General features: G+C 37.7%; 2 protein-coding genes across 6 annotated transcripts in view; both read right to left on the bottom strand.

Annotated features, from left to right (window-relative positions):
* LOC139127220 (centrosomal protein of 70 kDa-like) overlaps window positions 1-20,184 on the bottom strand; it is a 95,642-nt gene that overhangs the window by 31,376 nt on the left and 44,082 nt on the right. For 2 of the 5 annotated variants that reach the window (XM_070693126.1, XM_070693133.1), the window contains exons 1-3: window positions 13,995-14,098; window positions 13,148-13,187; window positions 12,597-12,673 (exon numbers count right to left, since the gene is read on the bottom strand). The exons of the other annotated variants lie outside the window; for them this stretch is intronic. In XM_070693126.1, the coding sequence (XP_070549227.1) occupies window positions 12,597-12,673; window positions 13,148-13,187; window positions 13,995-14,024 (147 nt within the window). In that variant the 5' untranslated portion in view covers window positions 14,025-14,098. Of the gene's footprint in view, window positions 1-12,596; window positions 12,674-13,147; window positions 13,188-13,994; window positions 14,099-20,184 lie in introns of those variants that run through there. 5 annotated transcript variants of the gene reach the window in all.
* LOC139127221 (uncharacterized) lies at window positions 5,107-8,641 on the bottom strand. The gene is made up of 4 exons (XM_070693134.1): window positions 8,079-8,641; window positions 7,317-7,394; window positions 6,842-6,901; window positions 5,107-6,398 (listed from the first exon to the last, which is right to left on the bottom strand). Exons 1-4 carry the CDS (start codon window positions 8,359-8,361, stop codon window positions 5,794-5,796), a joined length of 1,026 nt encoding a protein of 341 aa, XP_070549235.1. The 5' UTR covers window positions 8,362-8,641; the 3' UTR covers window positions 5,107-5,793.

The following is a 20,184-nucleotide window of genomic DNA, read 5'->3' as shown; positions in this document are numbered from 1 at the left end:
GGGTATGCAACGGCTTTGAAACAGGGGAGATCAATCGCAAAGGTGAGCATTTGATTCATTTCATTAGAAAATAAAATGTCAGACCAAATCTTTAACAGGTCTATATTTTAAATTCTCTGTGGATTCTCCTATTTCTGTGGCAGCACTTCTTATTAAATTTTCCTCTACAGATGAAAATAAAACTAACTAGTTTTTGTAGTTTATAAATAAAAACAATTATTTTTCATTGCATTTTCTTTTTATTAAATTGATACTTTCTCCAGTAAGTAATGTTTGGTGAACACCCATTGTTTTATATGTTAAAGTTTGACCTCTGCAGAGGAAAACAGGGAGGGAATGGAGCAAAACAGCCGTAGCAGTTAAGTCCTCTTGAAAAAAAACAGGGTTTAAGGTCACTGTATGTTTCAAACACATTTTCTCATTTCTTTCTTTCGTACTTTTTTATGCCTTAGGAACATGGCGAATCAAAGGGAGCCTCCACCGTATGTGGTGCAAATTCGCCCTTCACATTTGAATATCTCTGTCAGAACCGACAGGCAGTAAAAGTTCCAGATGGGTGGACATCGATGTACAAGGAATCTTCTATTGCATTTGGAAATGTTGTCCAAATTCCTGATAGAGTATCTTTGCATCCTGTATACAAGTTTGCACGCACAGTCACCGTTTTCAAAGATTTACAGTGGACTGTTACTGTACACGACAACACTGTCACCGACATGAATGCATTTCCAGGTATTTGCCCTGTATTACCTAATGTTTCTATGTTAAACAGCTTGTTGGATTTGGTAGCAGGAAGTAATGTTTGCTGCGGTAATTTCGATGAAAAATTCCTTGAAATGGTACGCAGCAAAACAGATGTGGCCCGTATATCCATTCAAGGGGACTCTGATGTGACGGCGTTCATTGAAGGGAACTTTTGTGGGAAATCACTAGAAGGTACCCAGTATTTTGAAACCATCAGAAGTAAGACGTGTAATATTCTCACACCCAGTAACAGATGCCATGGCTGCAAAGCATACCGCAGTAATCTCAGATCGATATGGCATAGGAAGACCCATGACCAAGACCGGTGTTGTCCATCCAGTCGAACCAATATGAGATATCTCGATAGCAAAGAATTGAAGGAGCGAGCGAATGGCTTGCAAAAGGAGAGAACTTTGTTCAAGAAATCCCACCAACGCCTCATCAACCAACTGATTAATCAAGGTGTAACTTTGGACAAGGACCTTTCACGTGATTTCACTGCCATCCTGGAGGAGAAGTCAAAGGAAGTCAGTACAGAATTCAAAGAAAACTCTTTTCAACATTTGTTTTGGGAAGAACAATTAAAACGCGCACGGTGTACAGATCCTCGACAGATGCGTTGGCACCCAACAATTATTAGGTGGTGTCTTTCCCTGAAGTTTTCTTCATCTGCAGCATATGAAACACTCAGGAACTCTGGTTTTGTCAAACTGCCAAGTAGTCGAACCTTAAATGACTACTCAAACTATATCAGACCAGAAGTTGGTGTTAACCCTAAAGTACTTGAAGAAATACTGGCTGAGAGTAAAGCAGATCAACTTGAAGAACACCAGAAGTATGTTGTTTTACTTCACGATGAAATGAAAATAAAGTCAGACTTAGTATTTGACAAGAACACTGGACAGTTGATAGGTTTTGTCAACTTGGGTAGAGTGAATGAAGAACTATCAAATCTGGCAAGATGTAGTGAAGAAGGTTGTCTGCCTGCTCTAGCTACTCATGTACTTGTATTTATGGTTCGCGGAATTTCAACCAGGTTTTCTGCAAGTGTTGCTTACTATCCAACAGTAGGTTGCACAGCCGACAACATCTTCCCTCTCATATGGGAAGTCATTGGCTATCTTGAAATAACGTGTGGACTCAAGGTGATAGCATCAACTAGTGACGGGGCAACGTGGAACCGGAAGTTTTACAAAATGAACAGAATTCCTGGTACACCAAAAGACATGCTGGTCTACAAGGCTCCTAATGTCTACTGTCTCGAAGAAAGAATGGTGTATTTTTTCTCCGATGTTCCACATCTCATAAAGACAGCAAGAAATAGCTTCGCTAATTCAGAAGCTCATCGGAAATCACGAAGTCTATGGGTATGTAAATTAATTCTGCTGTGTATATCATATTATTTTGGGTAGAGGGACTTAAGGGTGGGCCAATGTAAAGTCATGCTCAGTCATCATTGACATCAAAGACCTTTTTTATTTCATCCTTCAACCACTGACTTGACTGAAATTTCTCTAGTTATCATTCCTAATGCAATTTTGGCCAGAAGTGTTCACTCTTTTAGATGCTGTTTGAAGACTTCTTTGAGACAGCACTGTATTGTGTACAATTTTGCTGTCATTGTCTAAGATCAGTGCATATGCAGTTAAATTAAAAGAAGTTAAATAATACATGTATTAATACACTAAATAGTGGTGAATGTGATAGTTTGATAACTTCTTTGAGACAGCACTGTTATTGTGTACAATTTTGCTCTCATTGTCTCAGATCCGTGCATGTTTAGTTCAATTAAAAAAGTTAAATGAAACATGTTGTCACAGTCCCTCCACACACACATCACTGTGGAGGTACTGTGATGTAGTAATTAAATATTGGTGAAAGTGATCTATTAATCTATTGTTACTTGCAGAACAATGGTAATCCCATATTGTGGCGCCACCTGACTCAGGTAGTAACCGAAGACCAGACAAGGGATATCCATATACTCAACAAGATTGGATATGAACACATTGAATTAACATCATTCTCAATCATGAGAGTTAACCTTGCAGCTCAAGTAAGTAAAAATGTCCATGATCTGTAGAAAGACATACAGTTTGAATTGGCTTTTTTCATCTGTATTTGATGTTTCTTATGAAAAGGTTTACTAAATGCTGTTCTTGTTGGTAATCCAACCCACCCTAGTTTAAATCACTGACCCTAGTTATAGAGGACTTTTTGCTCATTATATATGAGGTGTTCATGCAATTTGTAAAGTTGACATAGCAATGGGTTACTAGAAAAGGTCTGTAGGTCACAGAACGAAAGCTGAATAGTTGCAGAGTTTTTAATGAAATTTTTAATTTGTTGGCTAATTTTTGAATTCTTCTATGTAAGGATAATCAAAATGTATAATAAAATATGGGCGTCACTGTGCTTGTTGATGAGATAGACAACCATGAATTTTAACATTTTTAAAAAAAATGGTGAGTCAGCATTTTTTCACTAATGCATCTTCTATGGGCGAAATAATAACATTCAATTCTCCAATTTCAGGTTCTCAGTGAGACTGTGGCTAATGCCATTGAATGGTTTGGACCTCCTGAGGCAAGTGAGACCGTGAAATTTATCAGATACATGGACAGCTTCTTCGACTGCCTCAATGTAAGAAATTTTGAAGAACACCATCGCAAGAAGAAACCAAATCTGAAGCCATATACTGATCCAGACGATGTACGGTTTGAGGTATGTACAATTGTACCCCCTTAATACATTGTTCATGAGAATCGCCATCTCTACTTTTGCAGATTTGGATATTTTTTTAAATTGGCTTGCTAAAGGGGCTTTTGAAACCCGCCCTCAGGCAGACCCATGTAACTATTGCTTGTATCCATCATTTTCATTCGACGCTTATGAAGCTTGACTAAAAATATATCTGATGATCAATATTTTTTTCTGTGGCCTAAAGGTTGTTCAAATTTACGCTCTTTCCTCTTTTCCTCTTTTCCTTTGTGCACATACCACACAGACATTCTAATACTCCTTTCAGAAAATGAAACCTGTAACAAAAATTGTCAATCTTGTCATCCTGTAATATTTTGAAAAATATTCATGTCTCCTTGCAGTGGCTACGTAACGATTTCCTACAATACTTCAATGCCTGGGAGCAGTCAGTCATGCAGAGAGAGGGAAACTTTCCTAAGAGTGCCAGAAATGCCATGTTAATCAGCAAGCAAACCATTGACGGGCTAAAGATGACTGGTAAGTGCTTACACGCCAATGCAATGAGTCAAAATTTTGTTGGTGCTTTCTCATTCTATTTGGTAACAATCTATGGACATACACATGCAGACTAAATTATTTTGAAGGAACATATTTACAAATATTTTATATTCACTGAAATATGAGACCTTGGGGTGATTGTTTATCTATTCATTTCATACTAACTATGTATACTGCAGTCAATGAGACAATGTCTTCTTTGACATATTTCCTTCTCAAATTCTCTTTTGCAGTGAATTCTTTTGTTGACGTCTCAAGATATCTACTTGGTCAAGGCGTTCATTTTATTCTTAGCGAGAGATTCTGCCAGGATTCACTTGAAGCACATTTCAGCAAGCACAGGAACAGAGGAGGAGATAACAACGACCCACTGTGCAGGCCTTCGGGTACCAGGAGAACAGCATCCGTCTGCAAAAGTCCCATCACCTGCAGTGTATCACTGGCAACACAGGGACACGAAGAAGACAGCATGTAGATGAAGAGATTGATGCAACGCCATTACCAAAGCGTCCTCGATGTTAGTCAAGGTTTAGGATAGCAGTGCAGGGAGACTATGATTAAAGGGACACTAGCTGTACTGTTTAATTTTCTGAATATTCTGTGTAGTAGCTGCCTTCTCTTGTTTTTCTACCTTTACTTCCGAAAAGTCACTCCGAATGACAGAATGACGAACAGAGCCTAAACTATAAGTTCCCCTCTACGGGTACTAATAAATGTTTCACTTGATGTTTATCTGTAAAAGTACAGTAGCCATGCTTCAATACACATTCAAGGATTTAATGCAATATGTACAGCAAATACTGTGTCTTATACAGAAATCTGTTTTAACAACCCTTGAAAATTAAGTATGTATATGACCAGAAAGACAATAGAAAGTGATTGTACTGGAGTTGTAATTTTAAACAATGGCACTTTTTGAATGAAAAAGGAAATTGCACCTGTGGTTATTTAAAGTGTACTAAACTCATTTCAAGTAAAATATAAATAATTATTAATTAATAAAAGAAGAAAAGATACATTGTGCTGCGTGTTAGATGAACCCCTTTTATTTAAATAAAAATTCACTTTTGAACTGACAAGAAATCACAGTATGGGCACTTAAAGGGACAAAATCGTTCATTTTTGACAATGTTATGACATTGAAATTGAACATTTTTTTTGCTTAAGAATCAAAGCATTATAACCATTCTTGGGGTGAGAGTTGAATCGTTGAAGCTGTTGATTATGCATATTTCATGCATATTTCAGCAGAAAAACATCACTAATATTTCAAAAACTAAAATAACCAAAATAATGTCCAAAATGAGGAACCCTGTCCCTTTAATGTAAATAATTAATTACTGCTTAACTACATTGTGGTCACCATCCCTCAAACCAGTGTCTTCCGCAAACCTTTTGACCCTTTCAAATGTTTTCTATTCCGCCTTTTATACAATTCTACAATACTTCGGGCAAAGGAGAAACATCTTATATTTACATACAACCTAACAACTGATGACAGCAAGGCATTTGATACATCGTCACTGACTGCATCTCTAGCAAGAACAGACCATAGCCTGTGGACTGCACTATTCTTCATAATTTCATTCACTAATGGCCGTTGTATATTTTCATTGCTGTACCCCCCAATTCTCTCACTCTTCAAATGCTGCCGACAAACAATTTCAACCCGCTTAAAAAAACAGTAAGTAGCATCAGTCACATGAAACAACCCACCCCTGTCTTGTTTATTTACCCATGTATCTGCGCTTTCCACCTCTGAGGTATCCCTCATGCCATTCAGAATGTTCACAAAGGCACGGGACTTGGCATTCTTTGAGATATGTGCTTTCGCCTCAGTTTGTAAGGAATATACCCAACAAAGTACAGAAGGGCCTCCTCCTCTTCTTTACATAAAGTTACTGTATTAATGTCCTCTGCTCTTTCAGAAGCAAAATCTATGCTGTCTCTCTGTCTGCGTGCTTCTACTACAAGCTTAAATAGAAACATTCTGATTGTACGAAATAAGTTTGCATGGCTTACAGTGTGAGAAAGTACATTCTGGAAAAACTGAATAAGTGTATTGGTAATGTCTTTGTCGATCCATAATCCATAAAAAGAAGTCCATACTTCTTCATTGTGAGACGAGTACGTTTTTGAATTGTCCCCAGCAGTCAACGTCTGCCATAATTTTGTTGAGAGGCTGCTGTTGATGTTGTCTGGCAAGGCCATTTCTCCGCATTTTGCCTTGTTAACTAGTTGACAAGCGATTGATGACACTGCACCACCATGAATGGAACCATTGACATTCAAATTGGGATCATCTGCAATATTTTCAAGTGCCTTCACCATCATCTCTGGTAGTTCAGATTCCATTTGGTTCTTCGAGTATCTGGCATTGGGACGAGTAAAACCTGGAAAGGAATACCAGTCTGTGATTAGAGATCAAATGCTATTATGAAGATGACTTGGTAAAAAATCTCATAGTCTTTATTGGGTCCAAAACATCATCTTCAGTGAGAAATACCGAGAAATACTGGATTTAAAATAAGTATCATTAAAGAAAGGTCAATCTCATCCTTAGTTTACTATAAATGGAAAATCATTGCTACTGCCACAGTCCCTCTACCTTTGGATGTGCCGTGCTACTCAATGCAGCCATGTACCTTCACACACATGTAGAGGGACCATGTGATGCACATTTAAAAATTACGAGTGGGTATTTTGGTATGACGAAGAGGTTATCTGTTTAATTGTCACACAATCCCTTCGTGCGTCTTTGTGGTTGCCAGGAATAAAAACAAGTACATGTAAACTAAAAATTCTGCTTGATTGATACAACTAGCAAAAACATTACCTGTACTTAGTTTGTGCTGTGTACCTGGAAATTTATTTCTGACTATGTTGTCATTAGTATCTGTAAGTGAAAAGAAAAAAGAAAATTACCATGAGCTCTTTGAGTCGGCACCGTCCCTCCACCCGGGAGGGACGGTAGAGTTGGTCAATACGCAGACACCAGGAATGCTGAGAAGGTAGATTCCCTAAATTGCCCTTACCATGGTCACAGGTGCCCCTACTCTAACTACAACAATTATTTTGACAATAAAATTTCCCTTCAGAAATTATGTTTTGGCAAAATATAATATAATGCACTTTGCGATAGAAATATCATAATCGCCACTCATTACCTGCAGTTCATATTCAATTCTTGATATCAATCAATCAATCAATGAGAATCATGAATAACCACAGTCAATGAGCAAATGTAAGAATGAATCACCGTCCCTCCACCGGATTGTGAATGAATGTATAGTTTGCATGTGGAAACTTACCTTGAGTGGGTGTACTCTGAATCTTTGATCCCTCATCTACACCAACACCAGTGTCACTGATGACTTTATACAGAGAAGCTAGTTCAGAAAGGAAAATGAAAAGCAATGATTAATAATAAAATCGCAAGTTCAAGAGCATGATTATGAAAGCAATCATTTTTTCATTTCATATACATTTATTTTGGCATAGTCCCTCCATTATTTGTGTAAACATGTATTGCCTTGGCAATTCCCTATTTTTTGGAACTGTCACAGACTTACTAGCAGAGCTAATAGGGTCTATGCATTTACAATTCGATATAATGTACAAGCCCTTCACAAGACTTGCTGGGGAGACTGTGGATTTTAATCAGAAACTGTCACTCCTTCACACTCATGCGATGTGGAGGTGGGCGTACGCGTGTACATGACAAGCCTGACAAGCAATTAACACCATGCCAAACGTACAGGATGTTGACCATTTGTATGTCGTTGGGACGCTAAGGCATTTCCATGTTGATATGTCTTTCACAACGAAAGCAAAGTTCTGAAAAAAGCTTTATAATTACGCTCTTACTGAAAAACAATGAACAAATAACTACATATGACGATCACAATGACACCATTTTTGCGGGTTAAGGAAATGATTACGGGAACGGGACGGGTTCGCAGTGCAGTGACTCTGTCACGTATGTGAGGGACACCGGACGGTAAGTCAGACATCCCAACCGCTTGGCTTCAAGTGCAATCTCATGGAAATAGGAGAAAAACGTAATATGGTACCTTTGAAATTTTCGCCATGCACCTTTTTCGTGTGTCCTCGAAAACCGCTTGAACTTTTGAACTGCCTTGCACATGTCGGACATCGGTACGAGACGGCTGGATCTGTGTGGCGGGACCGTGGCCGTGCTAGATTACAGTTTTCTTGTACACTGTCACATGTACTCTCGGCAAAATCACGAGTTTCATCCACTTCGACATCAGGGTCAGCTATAACCTCGACCTCTTCCAAAACAAATCCCCAATCTATCTTTTCATCTAACTCAGCGAAGTCATTAGACGACATCTTTACGCGTGCGGTGGAAATGGTTTGTTTTGATTCTGGGGAAAGCTGACGTAAAGTTTAGTTTGCGCGTGCGCAGTAAGAAATACCGTGTTGCATCTTGGTCGACAGGGTTAAAATTAGCATGTTTGTAATGAATATTCATAGTCACTCACAGTTACGCAAACGTACTTGTGTCAGGGATTATCGGATCATGTGTAAACGATATGTTTATCCGTAACGCGCATCGGAACAAAGGAAACTCAGCGTTTCCAGACCGGTGGGTGGAGGGACGGTGGCTCGGTCAAGCTTCAAAACTCAGAAATCCTGGAGAAGCTGGAGTCTACAAAGTTGGCACACCTCCAGCCAGAACAACAACAACAGGTGAAAGAACTGCTCCACGAATATAAACACCTATTTCAAGATGTTCCAACGAGGACAAACGTCATCTATCACGACGTTGATGTTGGGGACAGTAAGCCTGTAAAACAACATCCATACAGACTGAATCCAACAAAAGCGAAATATCTCCAGGAAGAAGTCAAATACCTGCTGGACAATGACTTTATTGAACCCAGTAAAAGTAACTGGAGTTCGCCGTGCATACTTGTTCCCAAATCAGACCACAGTTATCGTATGTGCACGGACTTTAGGAAGGTCAACACTTTAACAAAGACAGACACTTTCCCAATCCCGAGGATTGATGACTGCATCGACCGAGTGGGAAAAGCCAAGTATGTGACAAAATTTGACCTACTGAAGGGATTTTGGCAAGTCCCTCTGACGGATCGTGCTCGTGAAATATCCGCCTTTGTTACACCAGACGGATTGTTCCAGTACAAGGTGATGCCATTCGGAATGAAGAACTCTCCGGCAACGTTCCAACGGATGATCAACGACGTCATATCCGGGCTAGACGGGTGTGCAGCTTACGTTGACGACGTAGTCCTGTATAGTGACACCTGGGAGGAACACATCAAGCTCATGCGAAAGTTCTTTGAGAGACTGAGCAAAGCAATGTTGACTGTCAACCTTGCCAAATCTGAGTTTGGTTGGGCAAGGGTAACTTACCTCGGACATTACTGTAGGACAGGGTGAGGTAAAACCTGTTGATGCCAAAATCAGTGCCATTTCAAGTTTTCCCATACCAAACTGCAAACGACAACTGATGCGCTTTCTCGGTATGGCTGGTTACTACAGAAAATTCTGTCCAAATTTCTCCACAATTACTGAGCCTTTGACTAACTTACTTAAAAAGAAAGTAAAGTTCGTTTGGTCAGAGCAATGCCAACAGGCATTTGATACACTTAAAGCCATACTGCAAAGTGCCCCAGTGTTGTCTGCACCAGATTTCACTTTGCCATTCAAATTAGCTGTAGATGCTAGTGATACGGCTGCTGGTGCTGTTTTATTGCAAGAGGATAGTCATGGTGTAGATCATCCTGTTTGCTATTTTCACGCAAATTTAACAAATCCCAGAGAAACTACTCTACAATTGAAAAAGAGTGTTTATCTTTGATATTAGCTTTACAGCATTTTGAAGTTTATGTTACTTCTTCAAATCAGCCAATAGTGGTTTATATTGATCACAACCCTCTTGTTTTTCTGCAGAAATTTAAAGGCAAAAATCAGAGATTGCTAAGATGGAGTTTAATGTTACAGGAGTTTAATCTTGACATTAGACATATCAAAAGGCAGAGACAATTTAATTGCAGACTGTCTTTCTCGTATTTAGAGTTTATTGTTGTTCACTTTCAAGAAGTTTTACTTTAGAAAAAAAAAAAAAAATTCGAGTACTTAAATCTTTTAAAAGATAACATTTCCAAAAGAAAGATTTTTCTTTGAAAAATTTTCTTTTTTGAAGAGGGGGTGTGTTATGTAGGTCATTTCCCCCACACTCATCATGACCTGAGTTCAATCAGTCTAGAACATTCCAAGGTCACTGCCCTTGATGACCTCACAACCTTGAATTCAATTAGTCATGTTTGGAATGTTCTGGAAAGTTGATTAGTTGTGTAAGGGAGATAATTTTAGAACAGTAATTAGCATGTCAATAAAAGGTTCTAGATTGTTCTTACATGCCTTTATAAAAGGGACGTGCACAGCTTCCAGTCAGACTTTTGGGATCGTGTCTCTTGTGTGTTACTAAACTCCAGCAGTAGTCATTCTCAAGACTTTCAAGACCTTCACTGTCAACGCTGGATTTATACTGTGGTCTTTGTGCAGCTTCAAGCCTGCAAGCCAAAGGACTGTTCATTCATCCAACTGACTGTTACAACTCTGAGACTGGAGCTTTGCCGTCCAGCTGAGATAAGTAGTCTGTACACTTTTAAAGCTTGTACTCTGTCCCTAACTTAGCAATTAGTTTTGTTTTCGTAATAAATTTTGTTTAAACGGAAACTGCTGAGTTCACCCTTTTGTTCGTTTTCTTCTGCACGTAACAATAGTATCGGTGTAGGTATTTCCTTAACTATTTATCAACAGTTTGACGGTTATACTAAACACCCTTCAGTGTAAAGTGTTTATTCATCTGTGAAACTTGAAAGTAAACAGCCTTCTCTACTCTCCATAAACACAACTACACCAGTCACTTGGCAAAACAGAGCTAGAAACGTTGACAGTAGTGGTGCTTGAGTTGTTGAAACCGTGGTGCTGGAAGTATTCCGTGGTGTTTTGTCCGACAGCATTCAATTCAAACTGACCGCCAAGCTATTCAATCAACCAATACACTAACTCTATTCACAGCCATTCAACAACAACGACATGTCAACAAAAGACTTCATGTAACATGCAAATTACCTTTTATGACTGCCCTCTTTGTCAAAGTGCCAAGTTTCTTTTGTTTGAAGAATAGCAACATTCTGTGGTTGCACAATCACTATTCCATTGCCTTATAGCCTTCCCTAGTTCCAATCTATTCTTTCCAAATACCTAACGTGGAATATTGCTAACTTTCTTCATCATTGTAAGTAAATGCTCCAGCAATGTTGTTATGGTTACCTGACCATTCTCAAAACAAATACCAAATCAACACGTTCAAATACAACCATGTTGGTGTACACATGGCGGTACTACATCCAGTGTGTACAGTATTATCCATGAGCTTATCAACATAACAATGGATTATTTACACAGTCTTTGTTTTCATCAAATGAACTGTACCGGTAGATGGTACTGGCTGCAAACAGAGGAAAGGTCTCCCGAGATGGGTCTTCCAAACCTAGTCCATACCCCTTGTGGGTCAAACTACCGGTATACACAGTAGGGGGGAAGATTTTCAAAGCTGCCTTGTTACTTGACTTTGATTTCAGCTGGTAACACCAAAATTTGAAGCAATGAACTGATGCATTGATGAACTGTACAAAAAGATTCATACAAACCATAGCCAAAGACCATCTTTTCTCGAGGGTCTATGTACACATTAAAGGCATTCTTTGGTGCCAGACTGTCTCATCAGAAAATTTACCCACCAGATTACATTTTCAATGGAAAACAAAAGGCTATCACACCTCCATAATCCTCTTACAGTCTAGAACAAAGGCAATCCCAGGGATCGCCAGAAATGCCTTTAACAGATTGACTGAAAGCTTGGTAACAACGTTTTTCTCTCAAGCACCATACCCACAGAATGTTCACACAAACTCATTATTTAAATAATTGCTAGTGGCATTTCTTTCCTAAAATTTCCATTTACTGAAATCTGCATTCACAAACTGGATAATATCATGAAAGCAAGAATATGTGCATATTATTTTGTACCATTTTAATTACAAGAACATTGAAAAAGTCATACAAGTAAGATTAAAAAAGATCCATTAAAGATACTATGACCACAGAATAAAAACCTTATACACTGCTATCCTGGTTAATGGTTATCCATAGAGATATGTCTCTCTACTGTCTCTTTAAACCACTCCAAAATTTGGAGAGAGTTAAAAAACTTATCAACAAATGTTTGTGTGGCAGATGTGGAAACCATCCACTCATAATCTACTGAACTGTACAAAGTGATATGAGAAATACCCTATCATGAGAACAATACTTCAACTTGCCAAAATGAAAATTTTCAGATTTTTATTCTCAATGCATAATTTGCATTTTCTATTGTGAAATGTATTCTTTTGTACAATAATTAAAATATGAATAGATTACTCCAAAACAGAGGGGTGTTCCAACCCCTAAAAATTCCCTTATGGAGAACCCTGGCATGTCAATTGATAATTACTAGTGAGTGATTAGATACAGACAAAGCACCATACCTGTGTCATTTGGTTGATGAGTATGTCAGCTTGGACTCCAATCTCTGTACTTCTAGCTGTTTCTATATTATCATCATCTGAAAAAAAACAACCATTTAGAATGATAAGAAAAAACTATGTCAATGTGATTGTGCTATGTTGCAAATTTGAATAACAGTGCATTTTCAATTCAATATGTCACACAAATAAATTATTACCATATTTAATTATAACTTTAAAATTTTACATAATTTCTCATGAATGGCCACCATGCCGAATTTCAGGGTACGTCAACATTTGCCAGTGATGTAGATAGTTGTGAATACAGTTTCATAATCTTATTATTGCTCAATATTAAATTGAACTGTTTCTGTCACAAACATTTAGATATAACGTAAAAGACCAACTACTACACTTTTGTACTGTTATTTCAAATTGTTGCAGTAAAATGACTGGAAAACATGACCTATATGGCTTGGAGCCCTAGAATAAACAGACCTATAGATGGAAATAAAGTTCAAGTGATGTCAAAATGAGGATAACAGATTGAGTGTAGTGACAGAGTGACTTACCGAGTGAATCTGCAGGTATTGGCATTTCATCATCTGCTTTCTGTGAAAATAGAAAATTTCAAATCATCAGTTATATTATAAACCAGAACACCAAAACACTTGTATTGTACAATTATAAAATTTAAACATCGCCGAAATTCTAAACTGGATGCCAATGTCTGTGGACAGGTATATACATGTTAATGAGGCGGTCCGGGTCGTGTTACCGTGAGACTAGAGCTCTGTACAAAGCTCTGAAAGTGACTGCAGCAGACACATCCTGATCTCACTTGGGTGTTGGACAATTTTCGTTTTACGCTTCTGTTGCAGGCAAACGATATGAAATGTCGTATAACGTTTTTATTTATTTCATTCTTCTTTATTCAATAATTTTGGAGGCCGGAACCGAAGGGCGGCGATGTTGTATTGTTGTGGACTAAAAATATGTGACATGTTTTGTCATGTCGAACAATGAAGCCAAACGTCTTCTTTTACGTGGATCTGCAAGATAATTTGTCTAAACGATAAAGGAACATCTCGTCAGAAAAAGTTCAGATCCTCATATTTAATTCAGTGTCAGATATTTACATTGTTTTATTCTGGGATCAAAAGTAACACACAAAAGTGGGCACTGCATTTTAACAAAAACGTTAAAGTTCTGGAAACCTTGCTTTGAAATTGAAAAATTCATAACTACCGCCACACTCGAAACGAGGTTGTTTGGTTAGCGACAGTAGTCAACGAACTGAACTCCTGGCAATTTCCAACGCAAATATTTTCCAATATTTGCCACCTGAACATATTTACTCCGGGCATTCCGCAAATAAAATAAACACAACATACATTATTTAGATGACCACCGTCTTACCTGGGGTGATGTCTCGCTGGAAGACGCCATTTTACCAGATACTGTTTTGATTCGTTAACATACTCATCTATGGAAACGTTCTTCTCATTGGTTATCATTTTAAACATTTACATAGCTAAACATATTTTGACCAATGAAGTATTTGTTCTCATCGGCATACTGCAGTTACCCGGATGTGTATTTGACGCATGCGTAATATGTCATATTATTTATTTTCTGCTGGAGTATTCGTGGGTGAAAGTGGATGCAAGTATTTTAGACGATCAACATTACAATATTTGCCCTGACGATTATCAAGGTCAGTATATCACAGCAATATATCAGTTCTGTACATTGATTCTCTCGTTACACCAAGTGACGCTCGAAATTTGCGTTGAATGAACCTCAAATTTAGAATTTACCAACAGGCTATTTGCCTGAGCTGGGGTCCTTCCGGATCCGTTACGATACCGGTACTGGTGCGCAGGTATTTCGACCTGTTGATCCTGCGGGAAATTCTCGCAGACGGGAATAAGCAAGAATGACAGCTTCACTCGCTATCACATTTTATTTTAAGTCATGCAAGTAAAGTAACAATATCGCTTATTATACCGTCTTCGATACAATGCATAGATTGTCATTGTCATTTGTAAAATATTTGTGGCTACCTGTATTACACGTCCATTCCGGTAATCTGTTTGTTGAAGATCAACTCTTTCTCAAGATTCAAAAGAAAGGTATTTATGATTATTGACTGCAGTTCAGGGAGGTAATTCATCCGCATAACCCCTACCAGCTGAAGAGATGCTCTTCAATGCCAACATTTCTGTGACCTAGTGTGTGTTTTACTTCAAGTTTTGTTGATAACGTACAGTCTATCAACACACTGTTACCAGTGCTGGTCAATAGTTTTCGTCATTTTTCAATTGCCATTTTAATATAACCATAGAAATAACTTGTTTATGCAAAACACAATGTTGTCTAAGTGTGTTCCAATAGCCACACTGCAATTTAGCTGAATTATCTGTCTGCATAAACTATTTGAATGAGAGCTGAGATGTGACTACAATCTGTGTGCACAGCTGTGACAGAGAGGGAAATTAATTGTGTAGTTTAATTATTTTGTTCATCAAAAACTGACCTTTAATGAATTCAAGGGGATTGTCACAATGAATACCTCAATATTTACGACTATGACATTTCTCAATGATAGCTTACATCACAAAAACAGTATGATGCTATGTCAATTGAACTTTGACAAGGCTGTATTGAACTTTAAAGTGTCAAATTCACAAAAACACAATGAATCAAGGGTAAAATTGACTCATATTTTTTTCATTGCTCACAAACATATCTGTACATATTTATTAGTATTGGTATTATTTAATAAATTGATACAGTGAAAGGAACTCATGGTTTTGTTTAAACAGTACAGACATGCAAGTTGTGAAGCAAAGCGCATCAAATATAGAAATAAACATAACTTACAATATTACAATGTTAGCTATGATAAATATGTAAGTGAACTTAATGCATGTAACTTAATCTGCATACAGACATCTGATTAAAGTCTGTGAGTATCTCCTGTATGCTTTACCCTCATACTAACAGCTACTCTACCAATTAACCTTCAACCCTTTTAGTGTTGTAATTTTTTCCTTAAAAAATTTAATGTGACATTTTACCAATTTTCATGATTTTTTTGTAATTATTATCATAATTTTAGACCAAATGGACATAATCTTCATAGGCTAGAGTATTTAATCAATATTTTTGGAAGAATTAAAAAAAAATTGTCTTAATCTGAAAAAAAAATTGCCTGTGTTATATTTTTAAAAGTTGACAATAAAAGACTTTGGAACTCGAACGGTACATATTAATTATCATAAAATTTGAAAGTTTTAAATGTGCTTAGAGTATACAACATCAATTTATAAAGTAAGCAATGTTCATCCCTTGGATGGGAATAAACTGCCATAGAAAACAATGTAACAGAATGGTATAATGTAATTCAAAAAGTCTGAATGGAATTATACAGGCGTAGGGTGAATGTTCTACCTGTAACTGTATCATAAAATACAAAGGATTGCTCAATTAGCACATCATTAGATTTGTGTCTCTACCAGGTGTTAAAGGAGACCTTGTTTTGGCAGAATTAAAAAATGATACAAGTGGTTCACTGGTTCCTGCAGGAATTCCCAATTCACACTTTGTAACTTTATTATCATAGACAGCAGAAGAGTGGAGGAACATCAATGGTTGAAATGTGACTACTGTCTATGTTAAAGACTTTGCTTTTGCATGAACAAGCTGTCCCCAGTCCCTGGTTTCACATCAGTGATTGTTGACATTGACTGTTTACGTGACTTTAATCCTTTGTTCTCTGTTGCAGTTTGTGTACAGTTAGCTCAGAGATATCAAGCTGACAAAGAGCTGTCTTTTTGTAAGAAAAAATGTCTTGTTCTACTTTGTCAAAGTTTAAACCTTTTCAAGTTATGTACATGGTGTTTTCCACAGCTTGAAAAAAAAAGACCCAGAGGGGCGACCAATTTACATAACATTGTCCACCCTTTGGTATTATTATTATTATTATTAGACTTTATTTAAACTCGATAAACTGTTGAGCCAGAGGCTCTTCTCACACAGAGTCGAGTATAACAACATTTACAATATTTACATTAAAAAAATAATTCAGGAAGAAAACTTTATACTGAAAAAAATGTAAAAACGCTACAAGTAAAACAATCTAAAAACAAATTTAAAAATTACATAACAGTAAGATTAACCCATCTATTTAAAAAAAATGGCACTTGCAATTTCTTTTGAATGATAGAAGTGAAGAGCTAGATTTGATCTCTCCAGGCAAAGTATTCCATATTTTAACCCCGTTGTACATAAAACTTCTTTTGAAAAATTGGGTTCTATGCCCTGGAATATACAGATCTCCTCTGTTTGCAGACCTTGTGTTACGTCCGTGGATCTGCTTTACACCTCTAAAAACGTTAAGATAATCAGGAGCAAGGTTATTCAGAACTTTGTACATTAAAACTGATTCATTGTATGAAACTCTTTCACGAATTGGCAACCACCTTAAGGATTTAAATAAAACATAACTTGGAGTATTAAAATCTTGATCTAAAATCACTCTAGCAACACAGGGATAGAAATATTTTTTTATTTCTTGTGGCAAAAGTTTGCCACCGGATTTAAAATCAGGTGGCAATTATGAAAAATCTGGTGGCAGTTTGTGATCGGTATAATACAACATTTTGTCATTGCCACATATCATTCTAATTTATAAATTCTTGAAAATATGGTGAGTACACGTCACAAAAAATCAACCCATACTGCAGGCCTCGAAAAAAAATTTCAAACTTACCAACCGTGGGACACGTGAATTTCATTTTTACTTGCCCGACAGGAAAAATTACTTGCCTAAATTTCTAATAACTGTACTAGTAATTTGAACAGAAAGCAAGAGTTTGGCCATATGAAGTGAATTCAAAGAGGGAAAAAACAGATTCAAACATGAACTACATTCTTGTTAAAATGAAGGACTATTACCAAATCTGAAATGTCACAGAAGAAATGTGAAAATACTTTAGTTTTTTCCTGTAGATTTGGCCATCTAGAAAACATCTTTGAATTTGGAATTTTTCCACAACCTAATCCAAATTAAAATCTTTGCATAAGAGTAACAAGATTGTGTGATTTACAATGTGCATAGCTGGCTGCTGCTCTTTATTATCAAGCTGAGATCACAAACAACTGCTCTGCTAGTGTTTATCTGCCAATGCATACGCACATGTACATCTGCAACCCTTTTTGTTTACATGTTTACTCACTGAGCACAGCCGTCTTTCAAAGTTTTATTTTGATAAATGTATTCGTCAAGAGAGCAGATTCAAGTTTCGTTTTCGTTACTCTTCAGTGCAGATTTGTTTTCTGTAAGTGAGAGCCGATTCCTAACAACCAAGGTCACGTATTTGAAACTGTCTGCATCGCACGCACTACGTAGCTGCAATATGTGGCCTCCTTGGTTGACTCACAGGTTATCGTAATGTTGCTGGATAGCGTTTGAGGCGGGCGGCCGCAGGTCGCCGTTTACTTGGAAAAAATAGAAAGGTCAGACACCGATTTCAGACAAGCAGCCTAAAAGAAACAAAAGAAACAATCTGGCGTCAAATAAATGATCCCCGACTATCACAAATACCTTCAAATGTTTATTGCTCCAGTATGGCCGGCCTAGAAACGTTACATGTGCCGAAATTTGGCAATATTCACTTCCTGGGGATTCCGCACACTTGCCCTGTATCCGCCATACTGAATTCGAACTACCTTACCCACAATTCAATGCGAAGTCCAATTAAGTCAGTATGGCGGATACAGGGCAAGTGTGCGGAATCCCCAGGAAGTGAATATTGCCAAATTTCGGCACATGTAACGTTTCTAGGCCGGCCATACTGGAGCAATAAACATTTGAAGGTATTTGTGATAGTCGGGGATCATTTATTTGACGCCAGATTGTTTCTTTTGTTTCTTTTAGGCTGCTTGTCTGAAATCGGTGTCTGACCTTTCTATTTTTTCCAAGTAAACGGCGACCTGCGGCCGCCCGCCTCGAACGACTATCCAAGCAACATTACGATAACCTGTGGGATGACTGAGCCCGTTTCGACTACGATGTAAACTTGTACTTTTTCACCTGGGTGTTGATTTACGTTGAACAGTAAGCATTGCCGAGATCCATGGTTTCGAATAAGTTTACATCCATTTACCAAGCACAGGGTGCAATTACACTATCGCGTGAAGCCGATCGACTGTCATATGACTCATGCCGCACTTGCACAAAGAGAATGGCAACCACCGTCAAGAGCATACCACTTTACGGCACACATACAAAACAGTGAGTTCACTCCGTGTCGTCGGAGAGAACATGTCGCAAAACTGTATTTTTTACGACTTTTTGTGTTTTACAACAGCAAGAACGATTATTTTGCGATGTCTGGCATATTTTCAAGGGTTTTCAGAAAAAACTTTTAAGAGTTGAAGGACTTACAATGATTGTAGGCGTGTACAGACCTAATGAAATACGTTTTCAAGCTTGAATTGTCCAGAGCTTAGTAATTAGTTAATTCAACCGCTGGTGCACTTGCCCGTCGGACGGGAAGCATATTGATTTTACTTGCCCGAACGCAAAATTCACTAGCCACGGGCGTTGGGCGATAGGAATTTTTGAGCCCTGTACTGGCTAATGAATTGCAAGTATTTATTGTTATTTAATTCACGCAGGCTGCAGTTTGGCTTTGTTTTCAAAATGTCACAACATGCTTTTATCTTGTGCCGTATGACTGCATATGCGGCTATCATAGAGGGCAACAACATGTCCAGTGTACAAAAGCTGCTGTCATCGATATGGAGATTAGCCAATCACAAGTTTTGATTCACGCTGTGTTTTCATTCATGCCAAAATGTCGCAATTAGTTTGGGTTTTTTTTGGGCTAATGAGTTTTTCAGCCGTCAGACAACGCGTGTTCCTTCAGACTAGTGTTCCTTCATTCAAGCTGTAGGATCGATGACATGATGACCCAAAATTTAGTGGCAGAAAAATACCACCAGAAAAAAATTTTGGTGGCAGATTGACAGTTTTTGGTGGCAAATGCCACCATTGCCACCGATTATTTCGATCACTGAAGAGATTTCTGTTGTCTTTCTATACGAGATAAAAAGAGTGGTTGAACAATGACCCCATATGTTCGAACAATAATCAAAATGAGGTAGAATGAAACAATTATAAAACGTCAACATTGCTTTCTTAGTTAAGAACTTTGCATGTTCTTTTGTTGTTTGATGCATATTAAGTTATTTACATGTGAATAGATTGCTGGAAAATCAGTGGGATCACAGTCAGTGGGATGAAGTACCCCTCAAAATCCCCTTGTGGTGAATCCTTTGTTTGCAGACCAATATTGATGGAGTGATTACTTTCAGTTTTCCATTGAAACTATAAACATATCAGTTCATTGTCAAATTCAAGGGTCAAAGCTATTCAGTGTGACTCTTTGAATGTCAATGAAAACCCTGAAAAATCAACCTGAACTTGTGTAGAATGAATGTGAAATGTCATCCTTTTGTTAGGGAGGCCAACAGGTCGCCCACGACGTGCTGAATTGACACTCAATCACCAGTGACTTAGTCATGTTCAAAATTGAAA

Source organism: Ptychodera flava, unplaced genomic scaffold (assembly GCF_041260155.1).
Source record: "Ptychodera flava strain L36383 unplaced genomic scaffold, AS_Pfla_20210202 Scaffold_29__1_contigs__length_4469600_pilon, whole genome shotgun sequence".
Lineage (NCBI taxonomy): Eukaryota > Metazoa > Hemichordata > Enteropneusta > Ptychoderidae > Ptychodera > Ptychodera flava.
This window is presented reverse-complemented; position numbering and strand designations above follow the sequence as displayed.

Coding starts and splice junctions, on each gene's coding strand:
- LOC139127221 (XM_070693134.1), bottom strand. CDS start 8,361: ATGTCGTCTAATGACTTCGCTGAGTTAGATGAAAAGATAGATTGGGGA. Junction 7,395..8,078: donor GCATGGCGAAAATTTCAAAG/GTACCATATTAC, acceptor TTTCTGAACTAG/CTTCTCTGTATAAAGTCATC. Junction 6,902..7,316: donor TCAGAGTACACCCACTCAAG/GTAAGTTTCCAC, acceptor TTTCACTTACAG/ATACTAATGACAACATAGTC.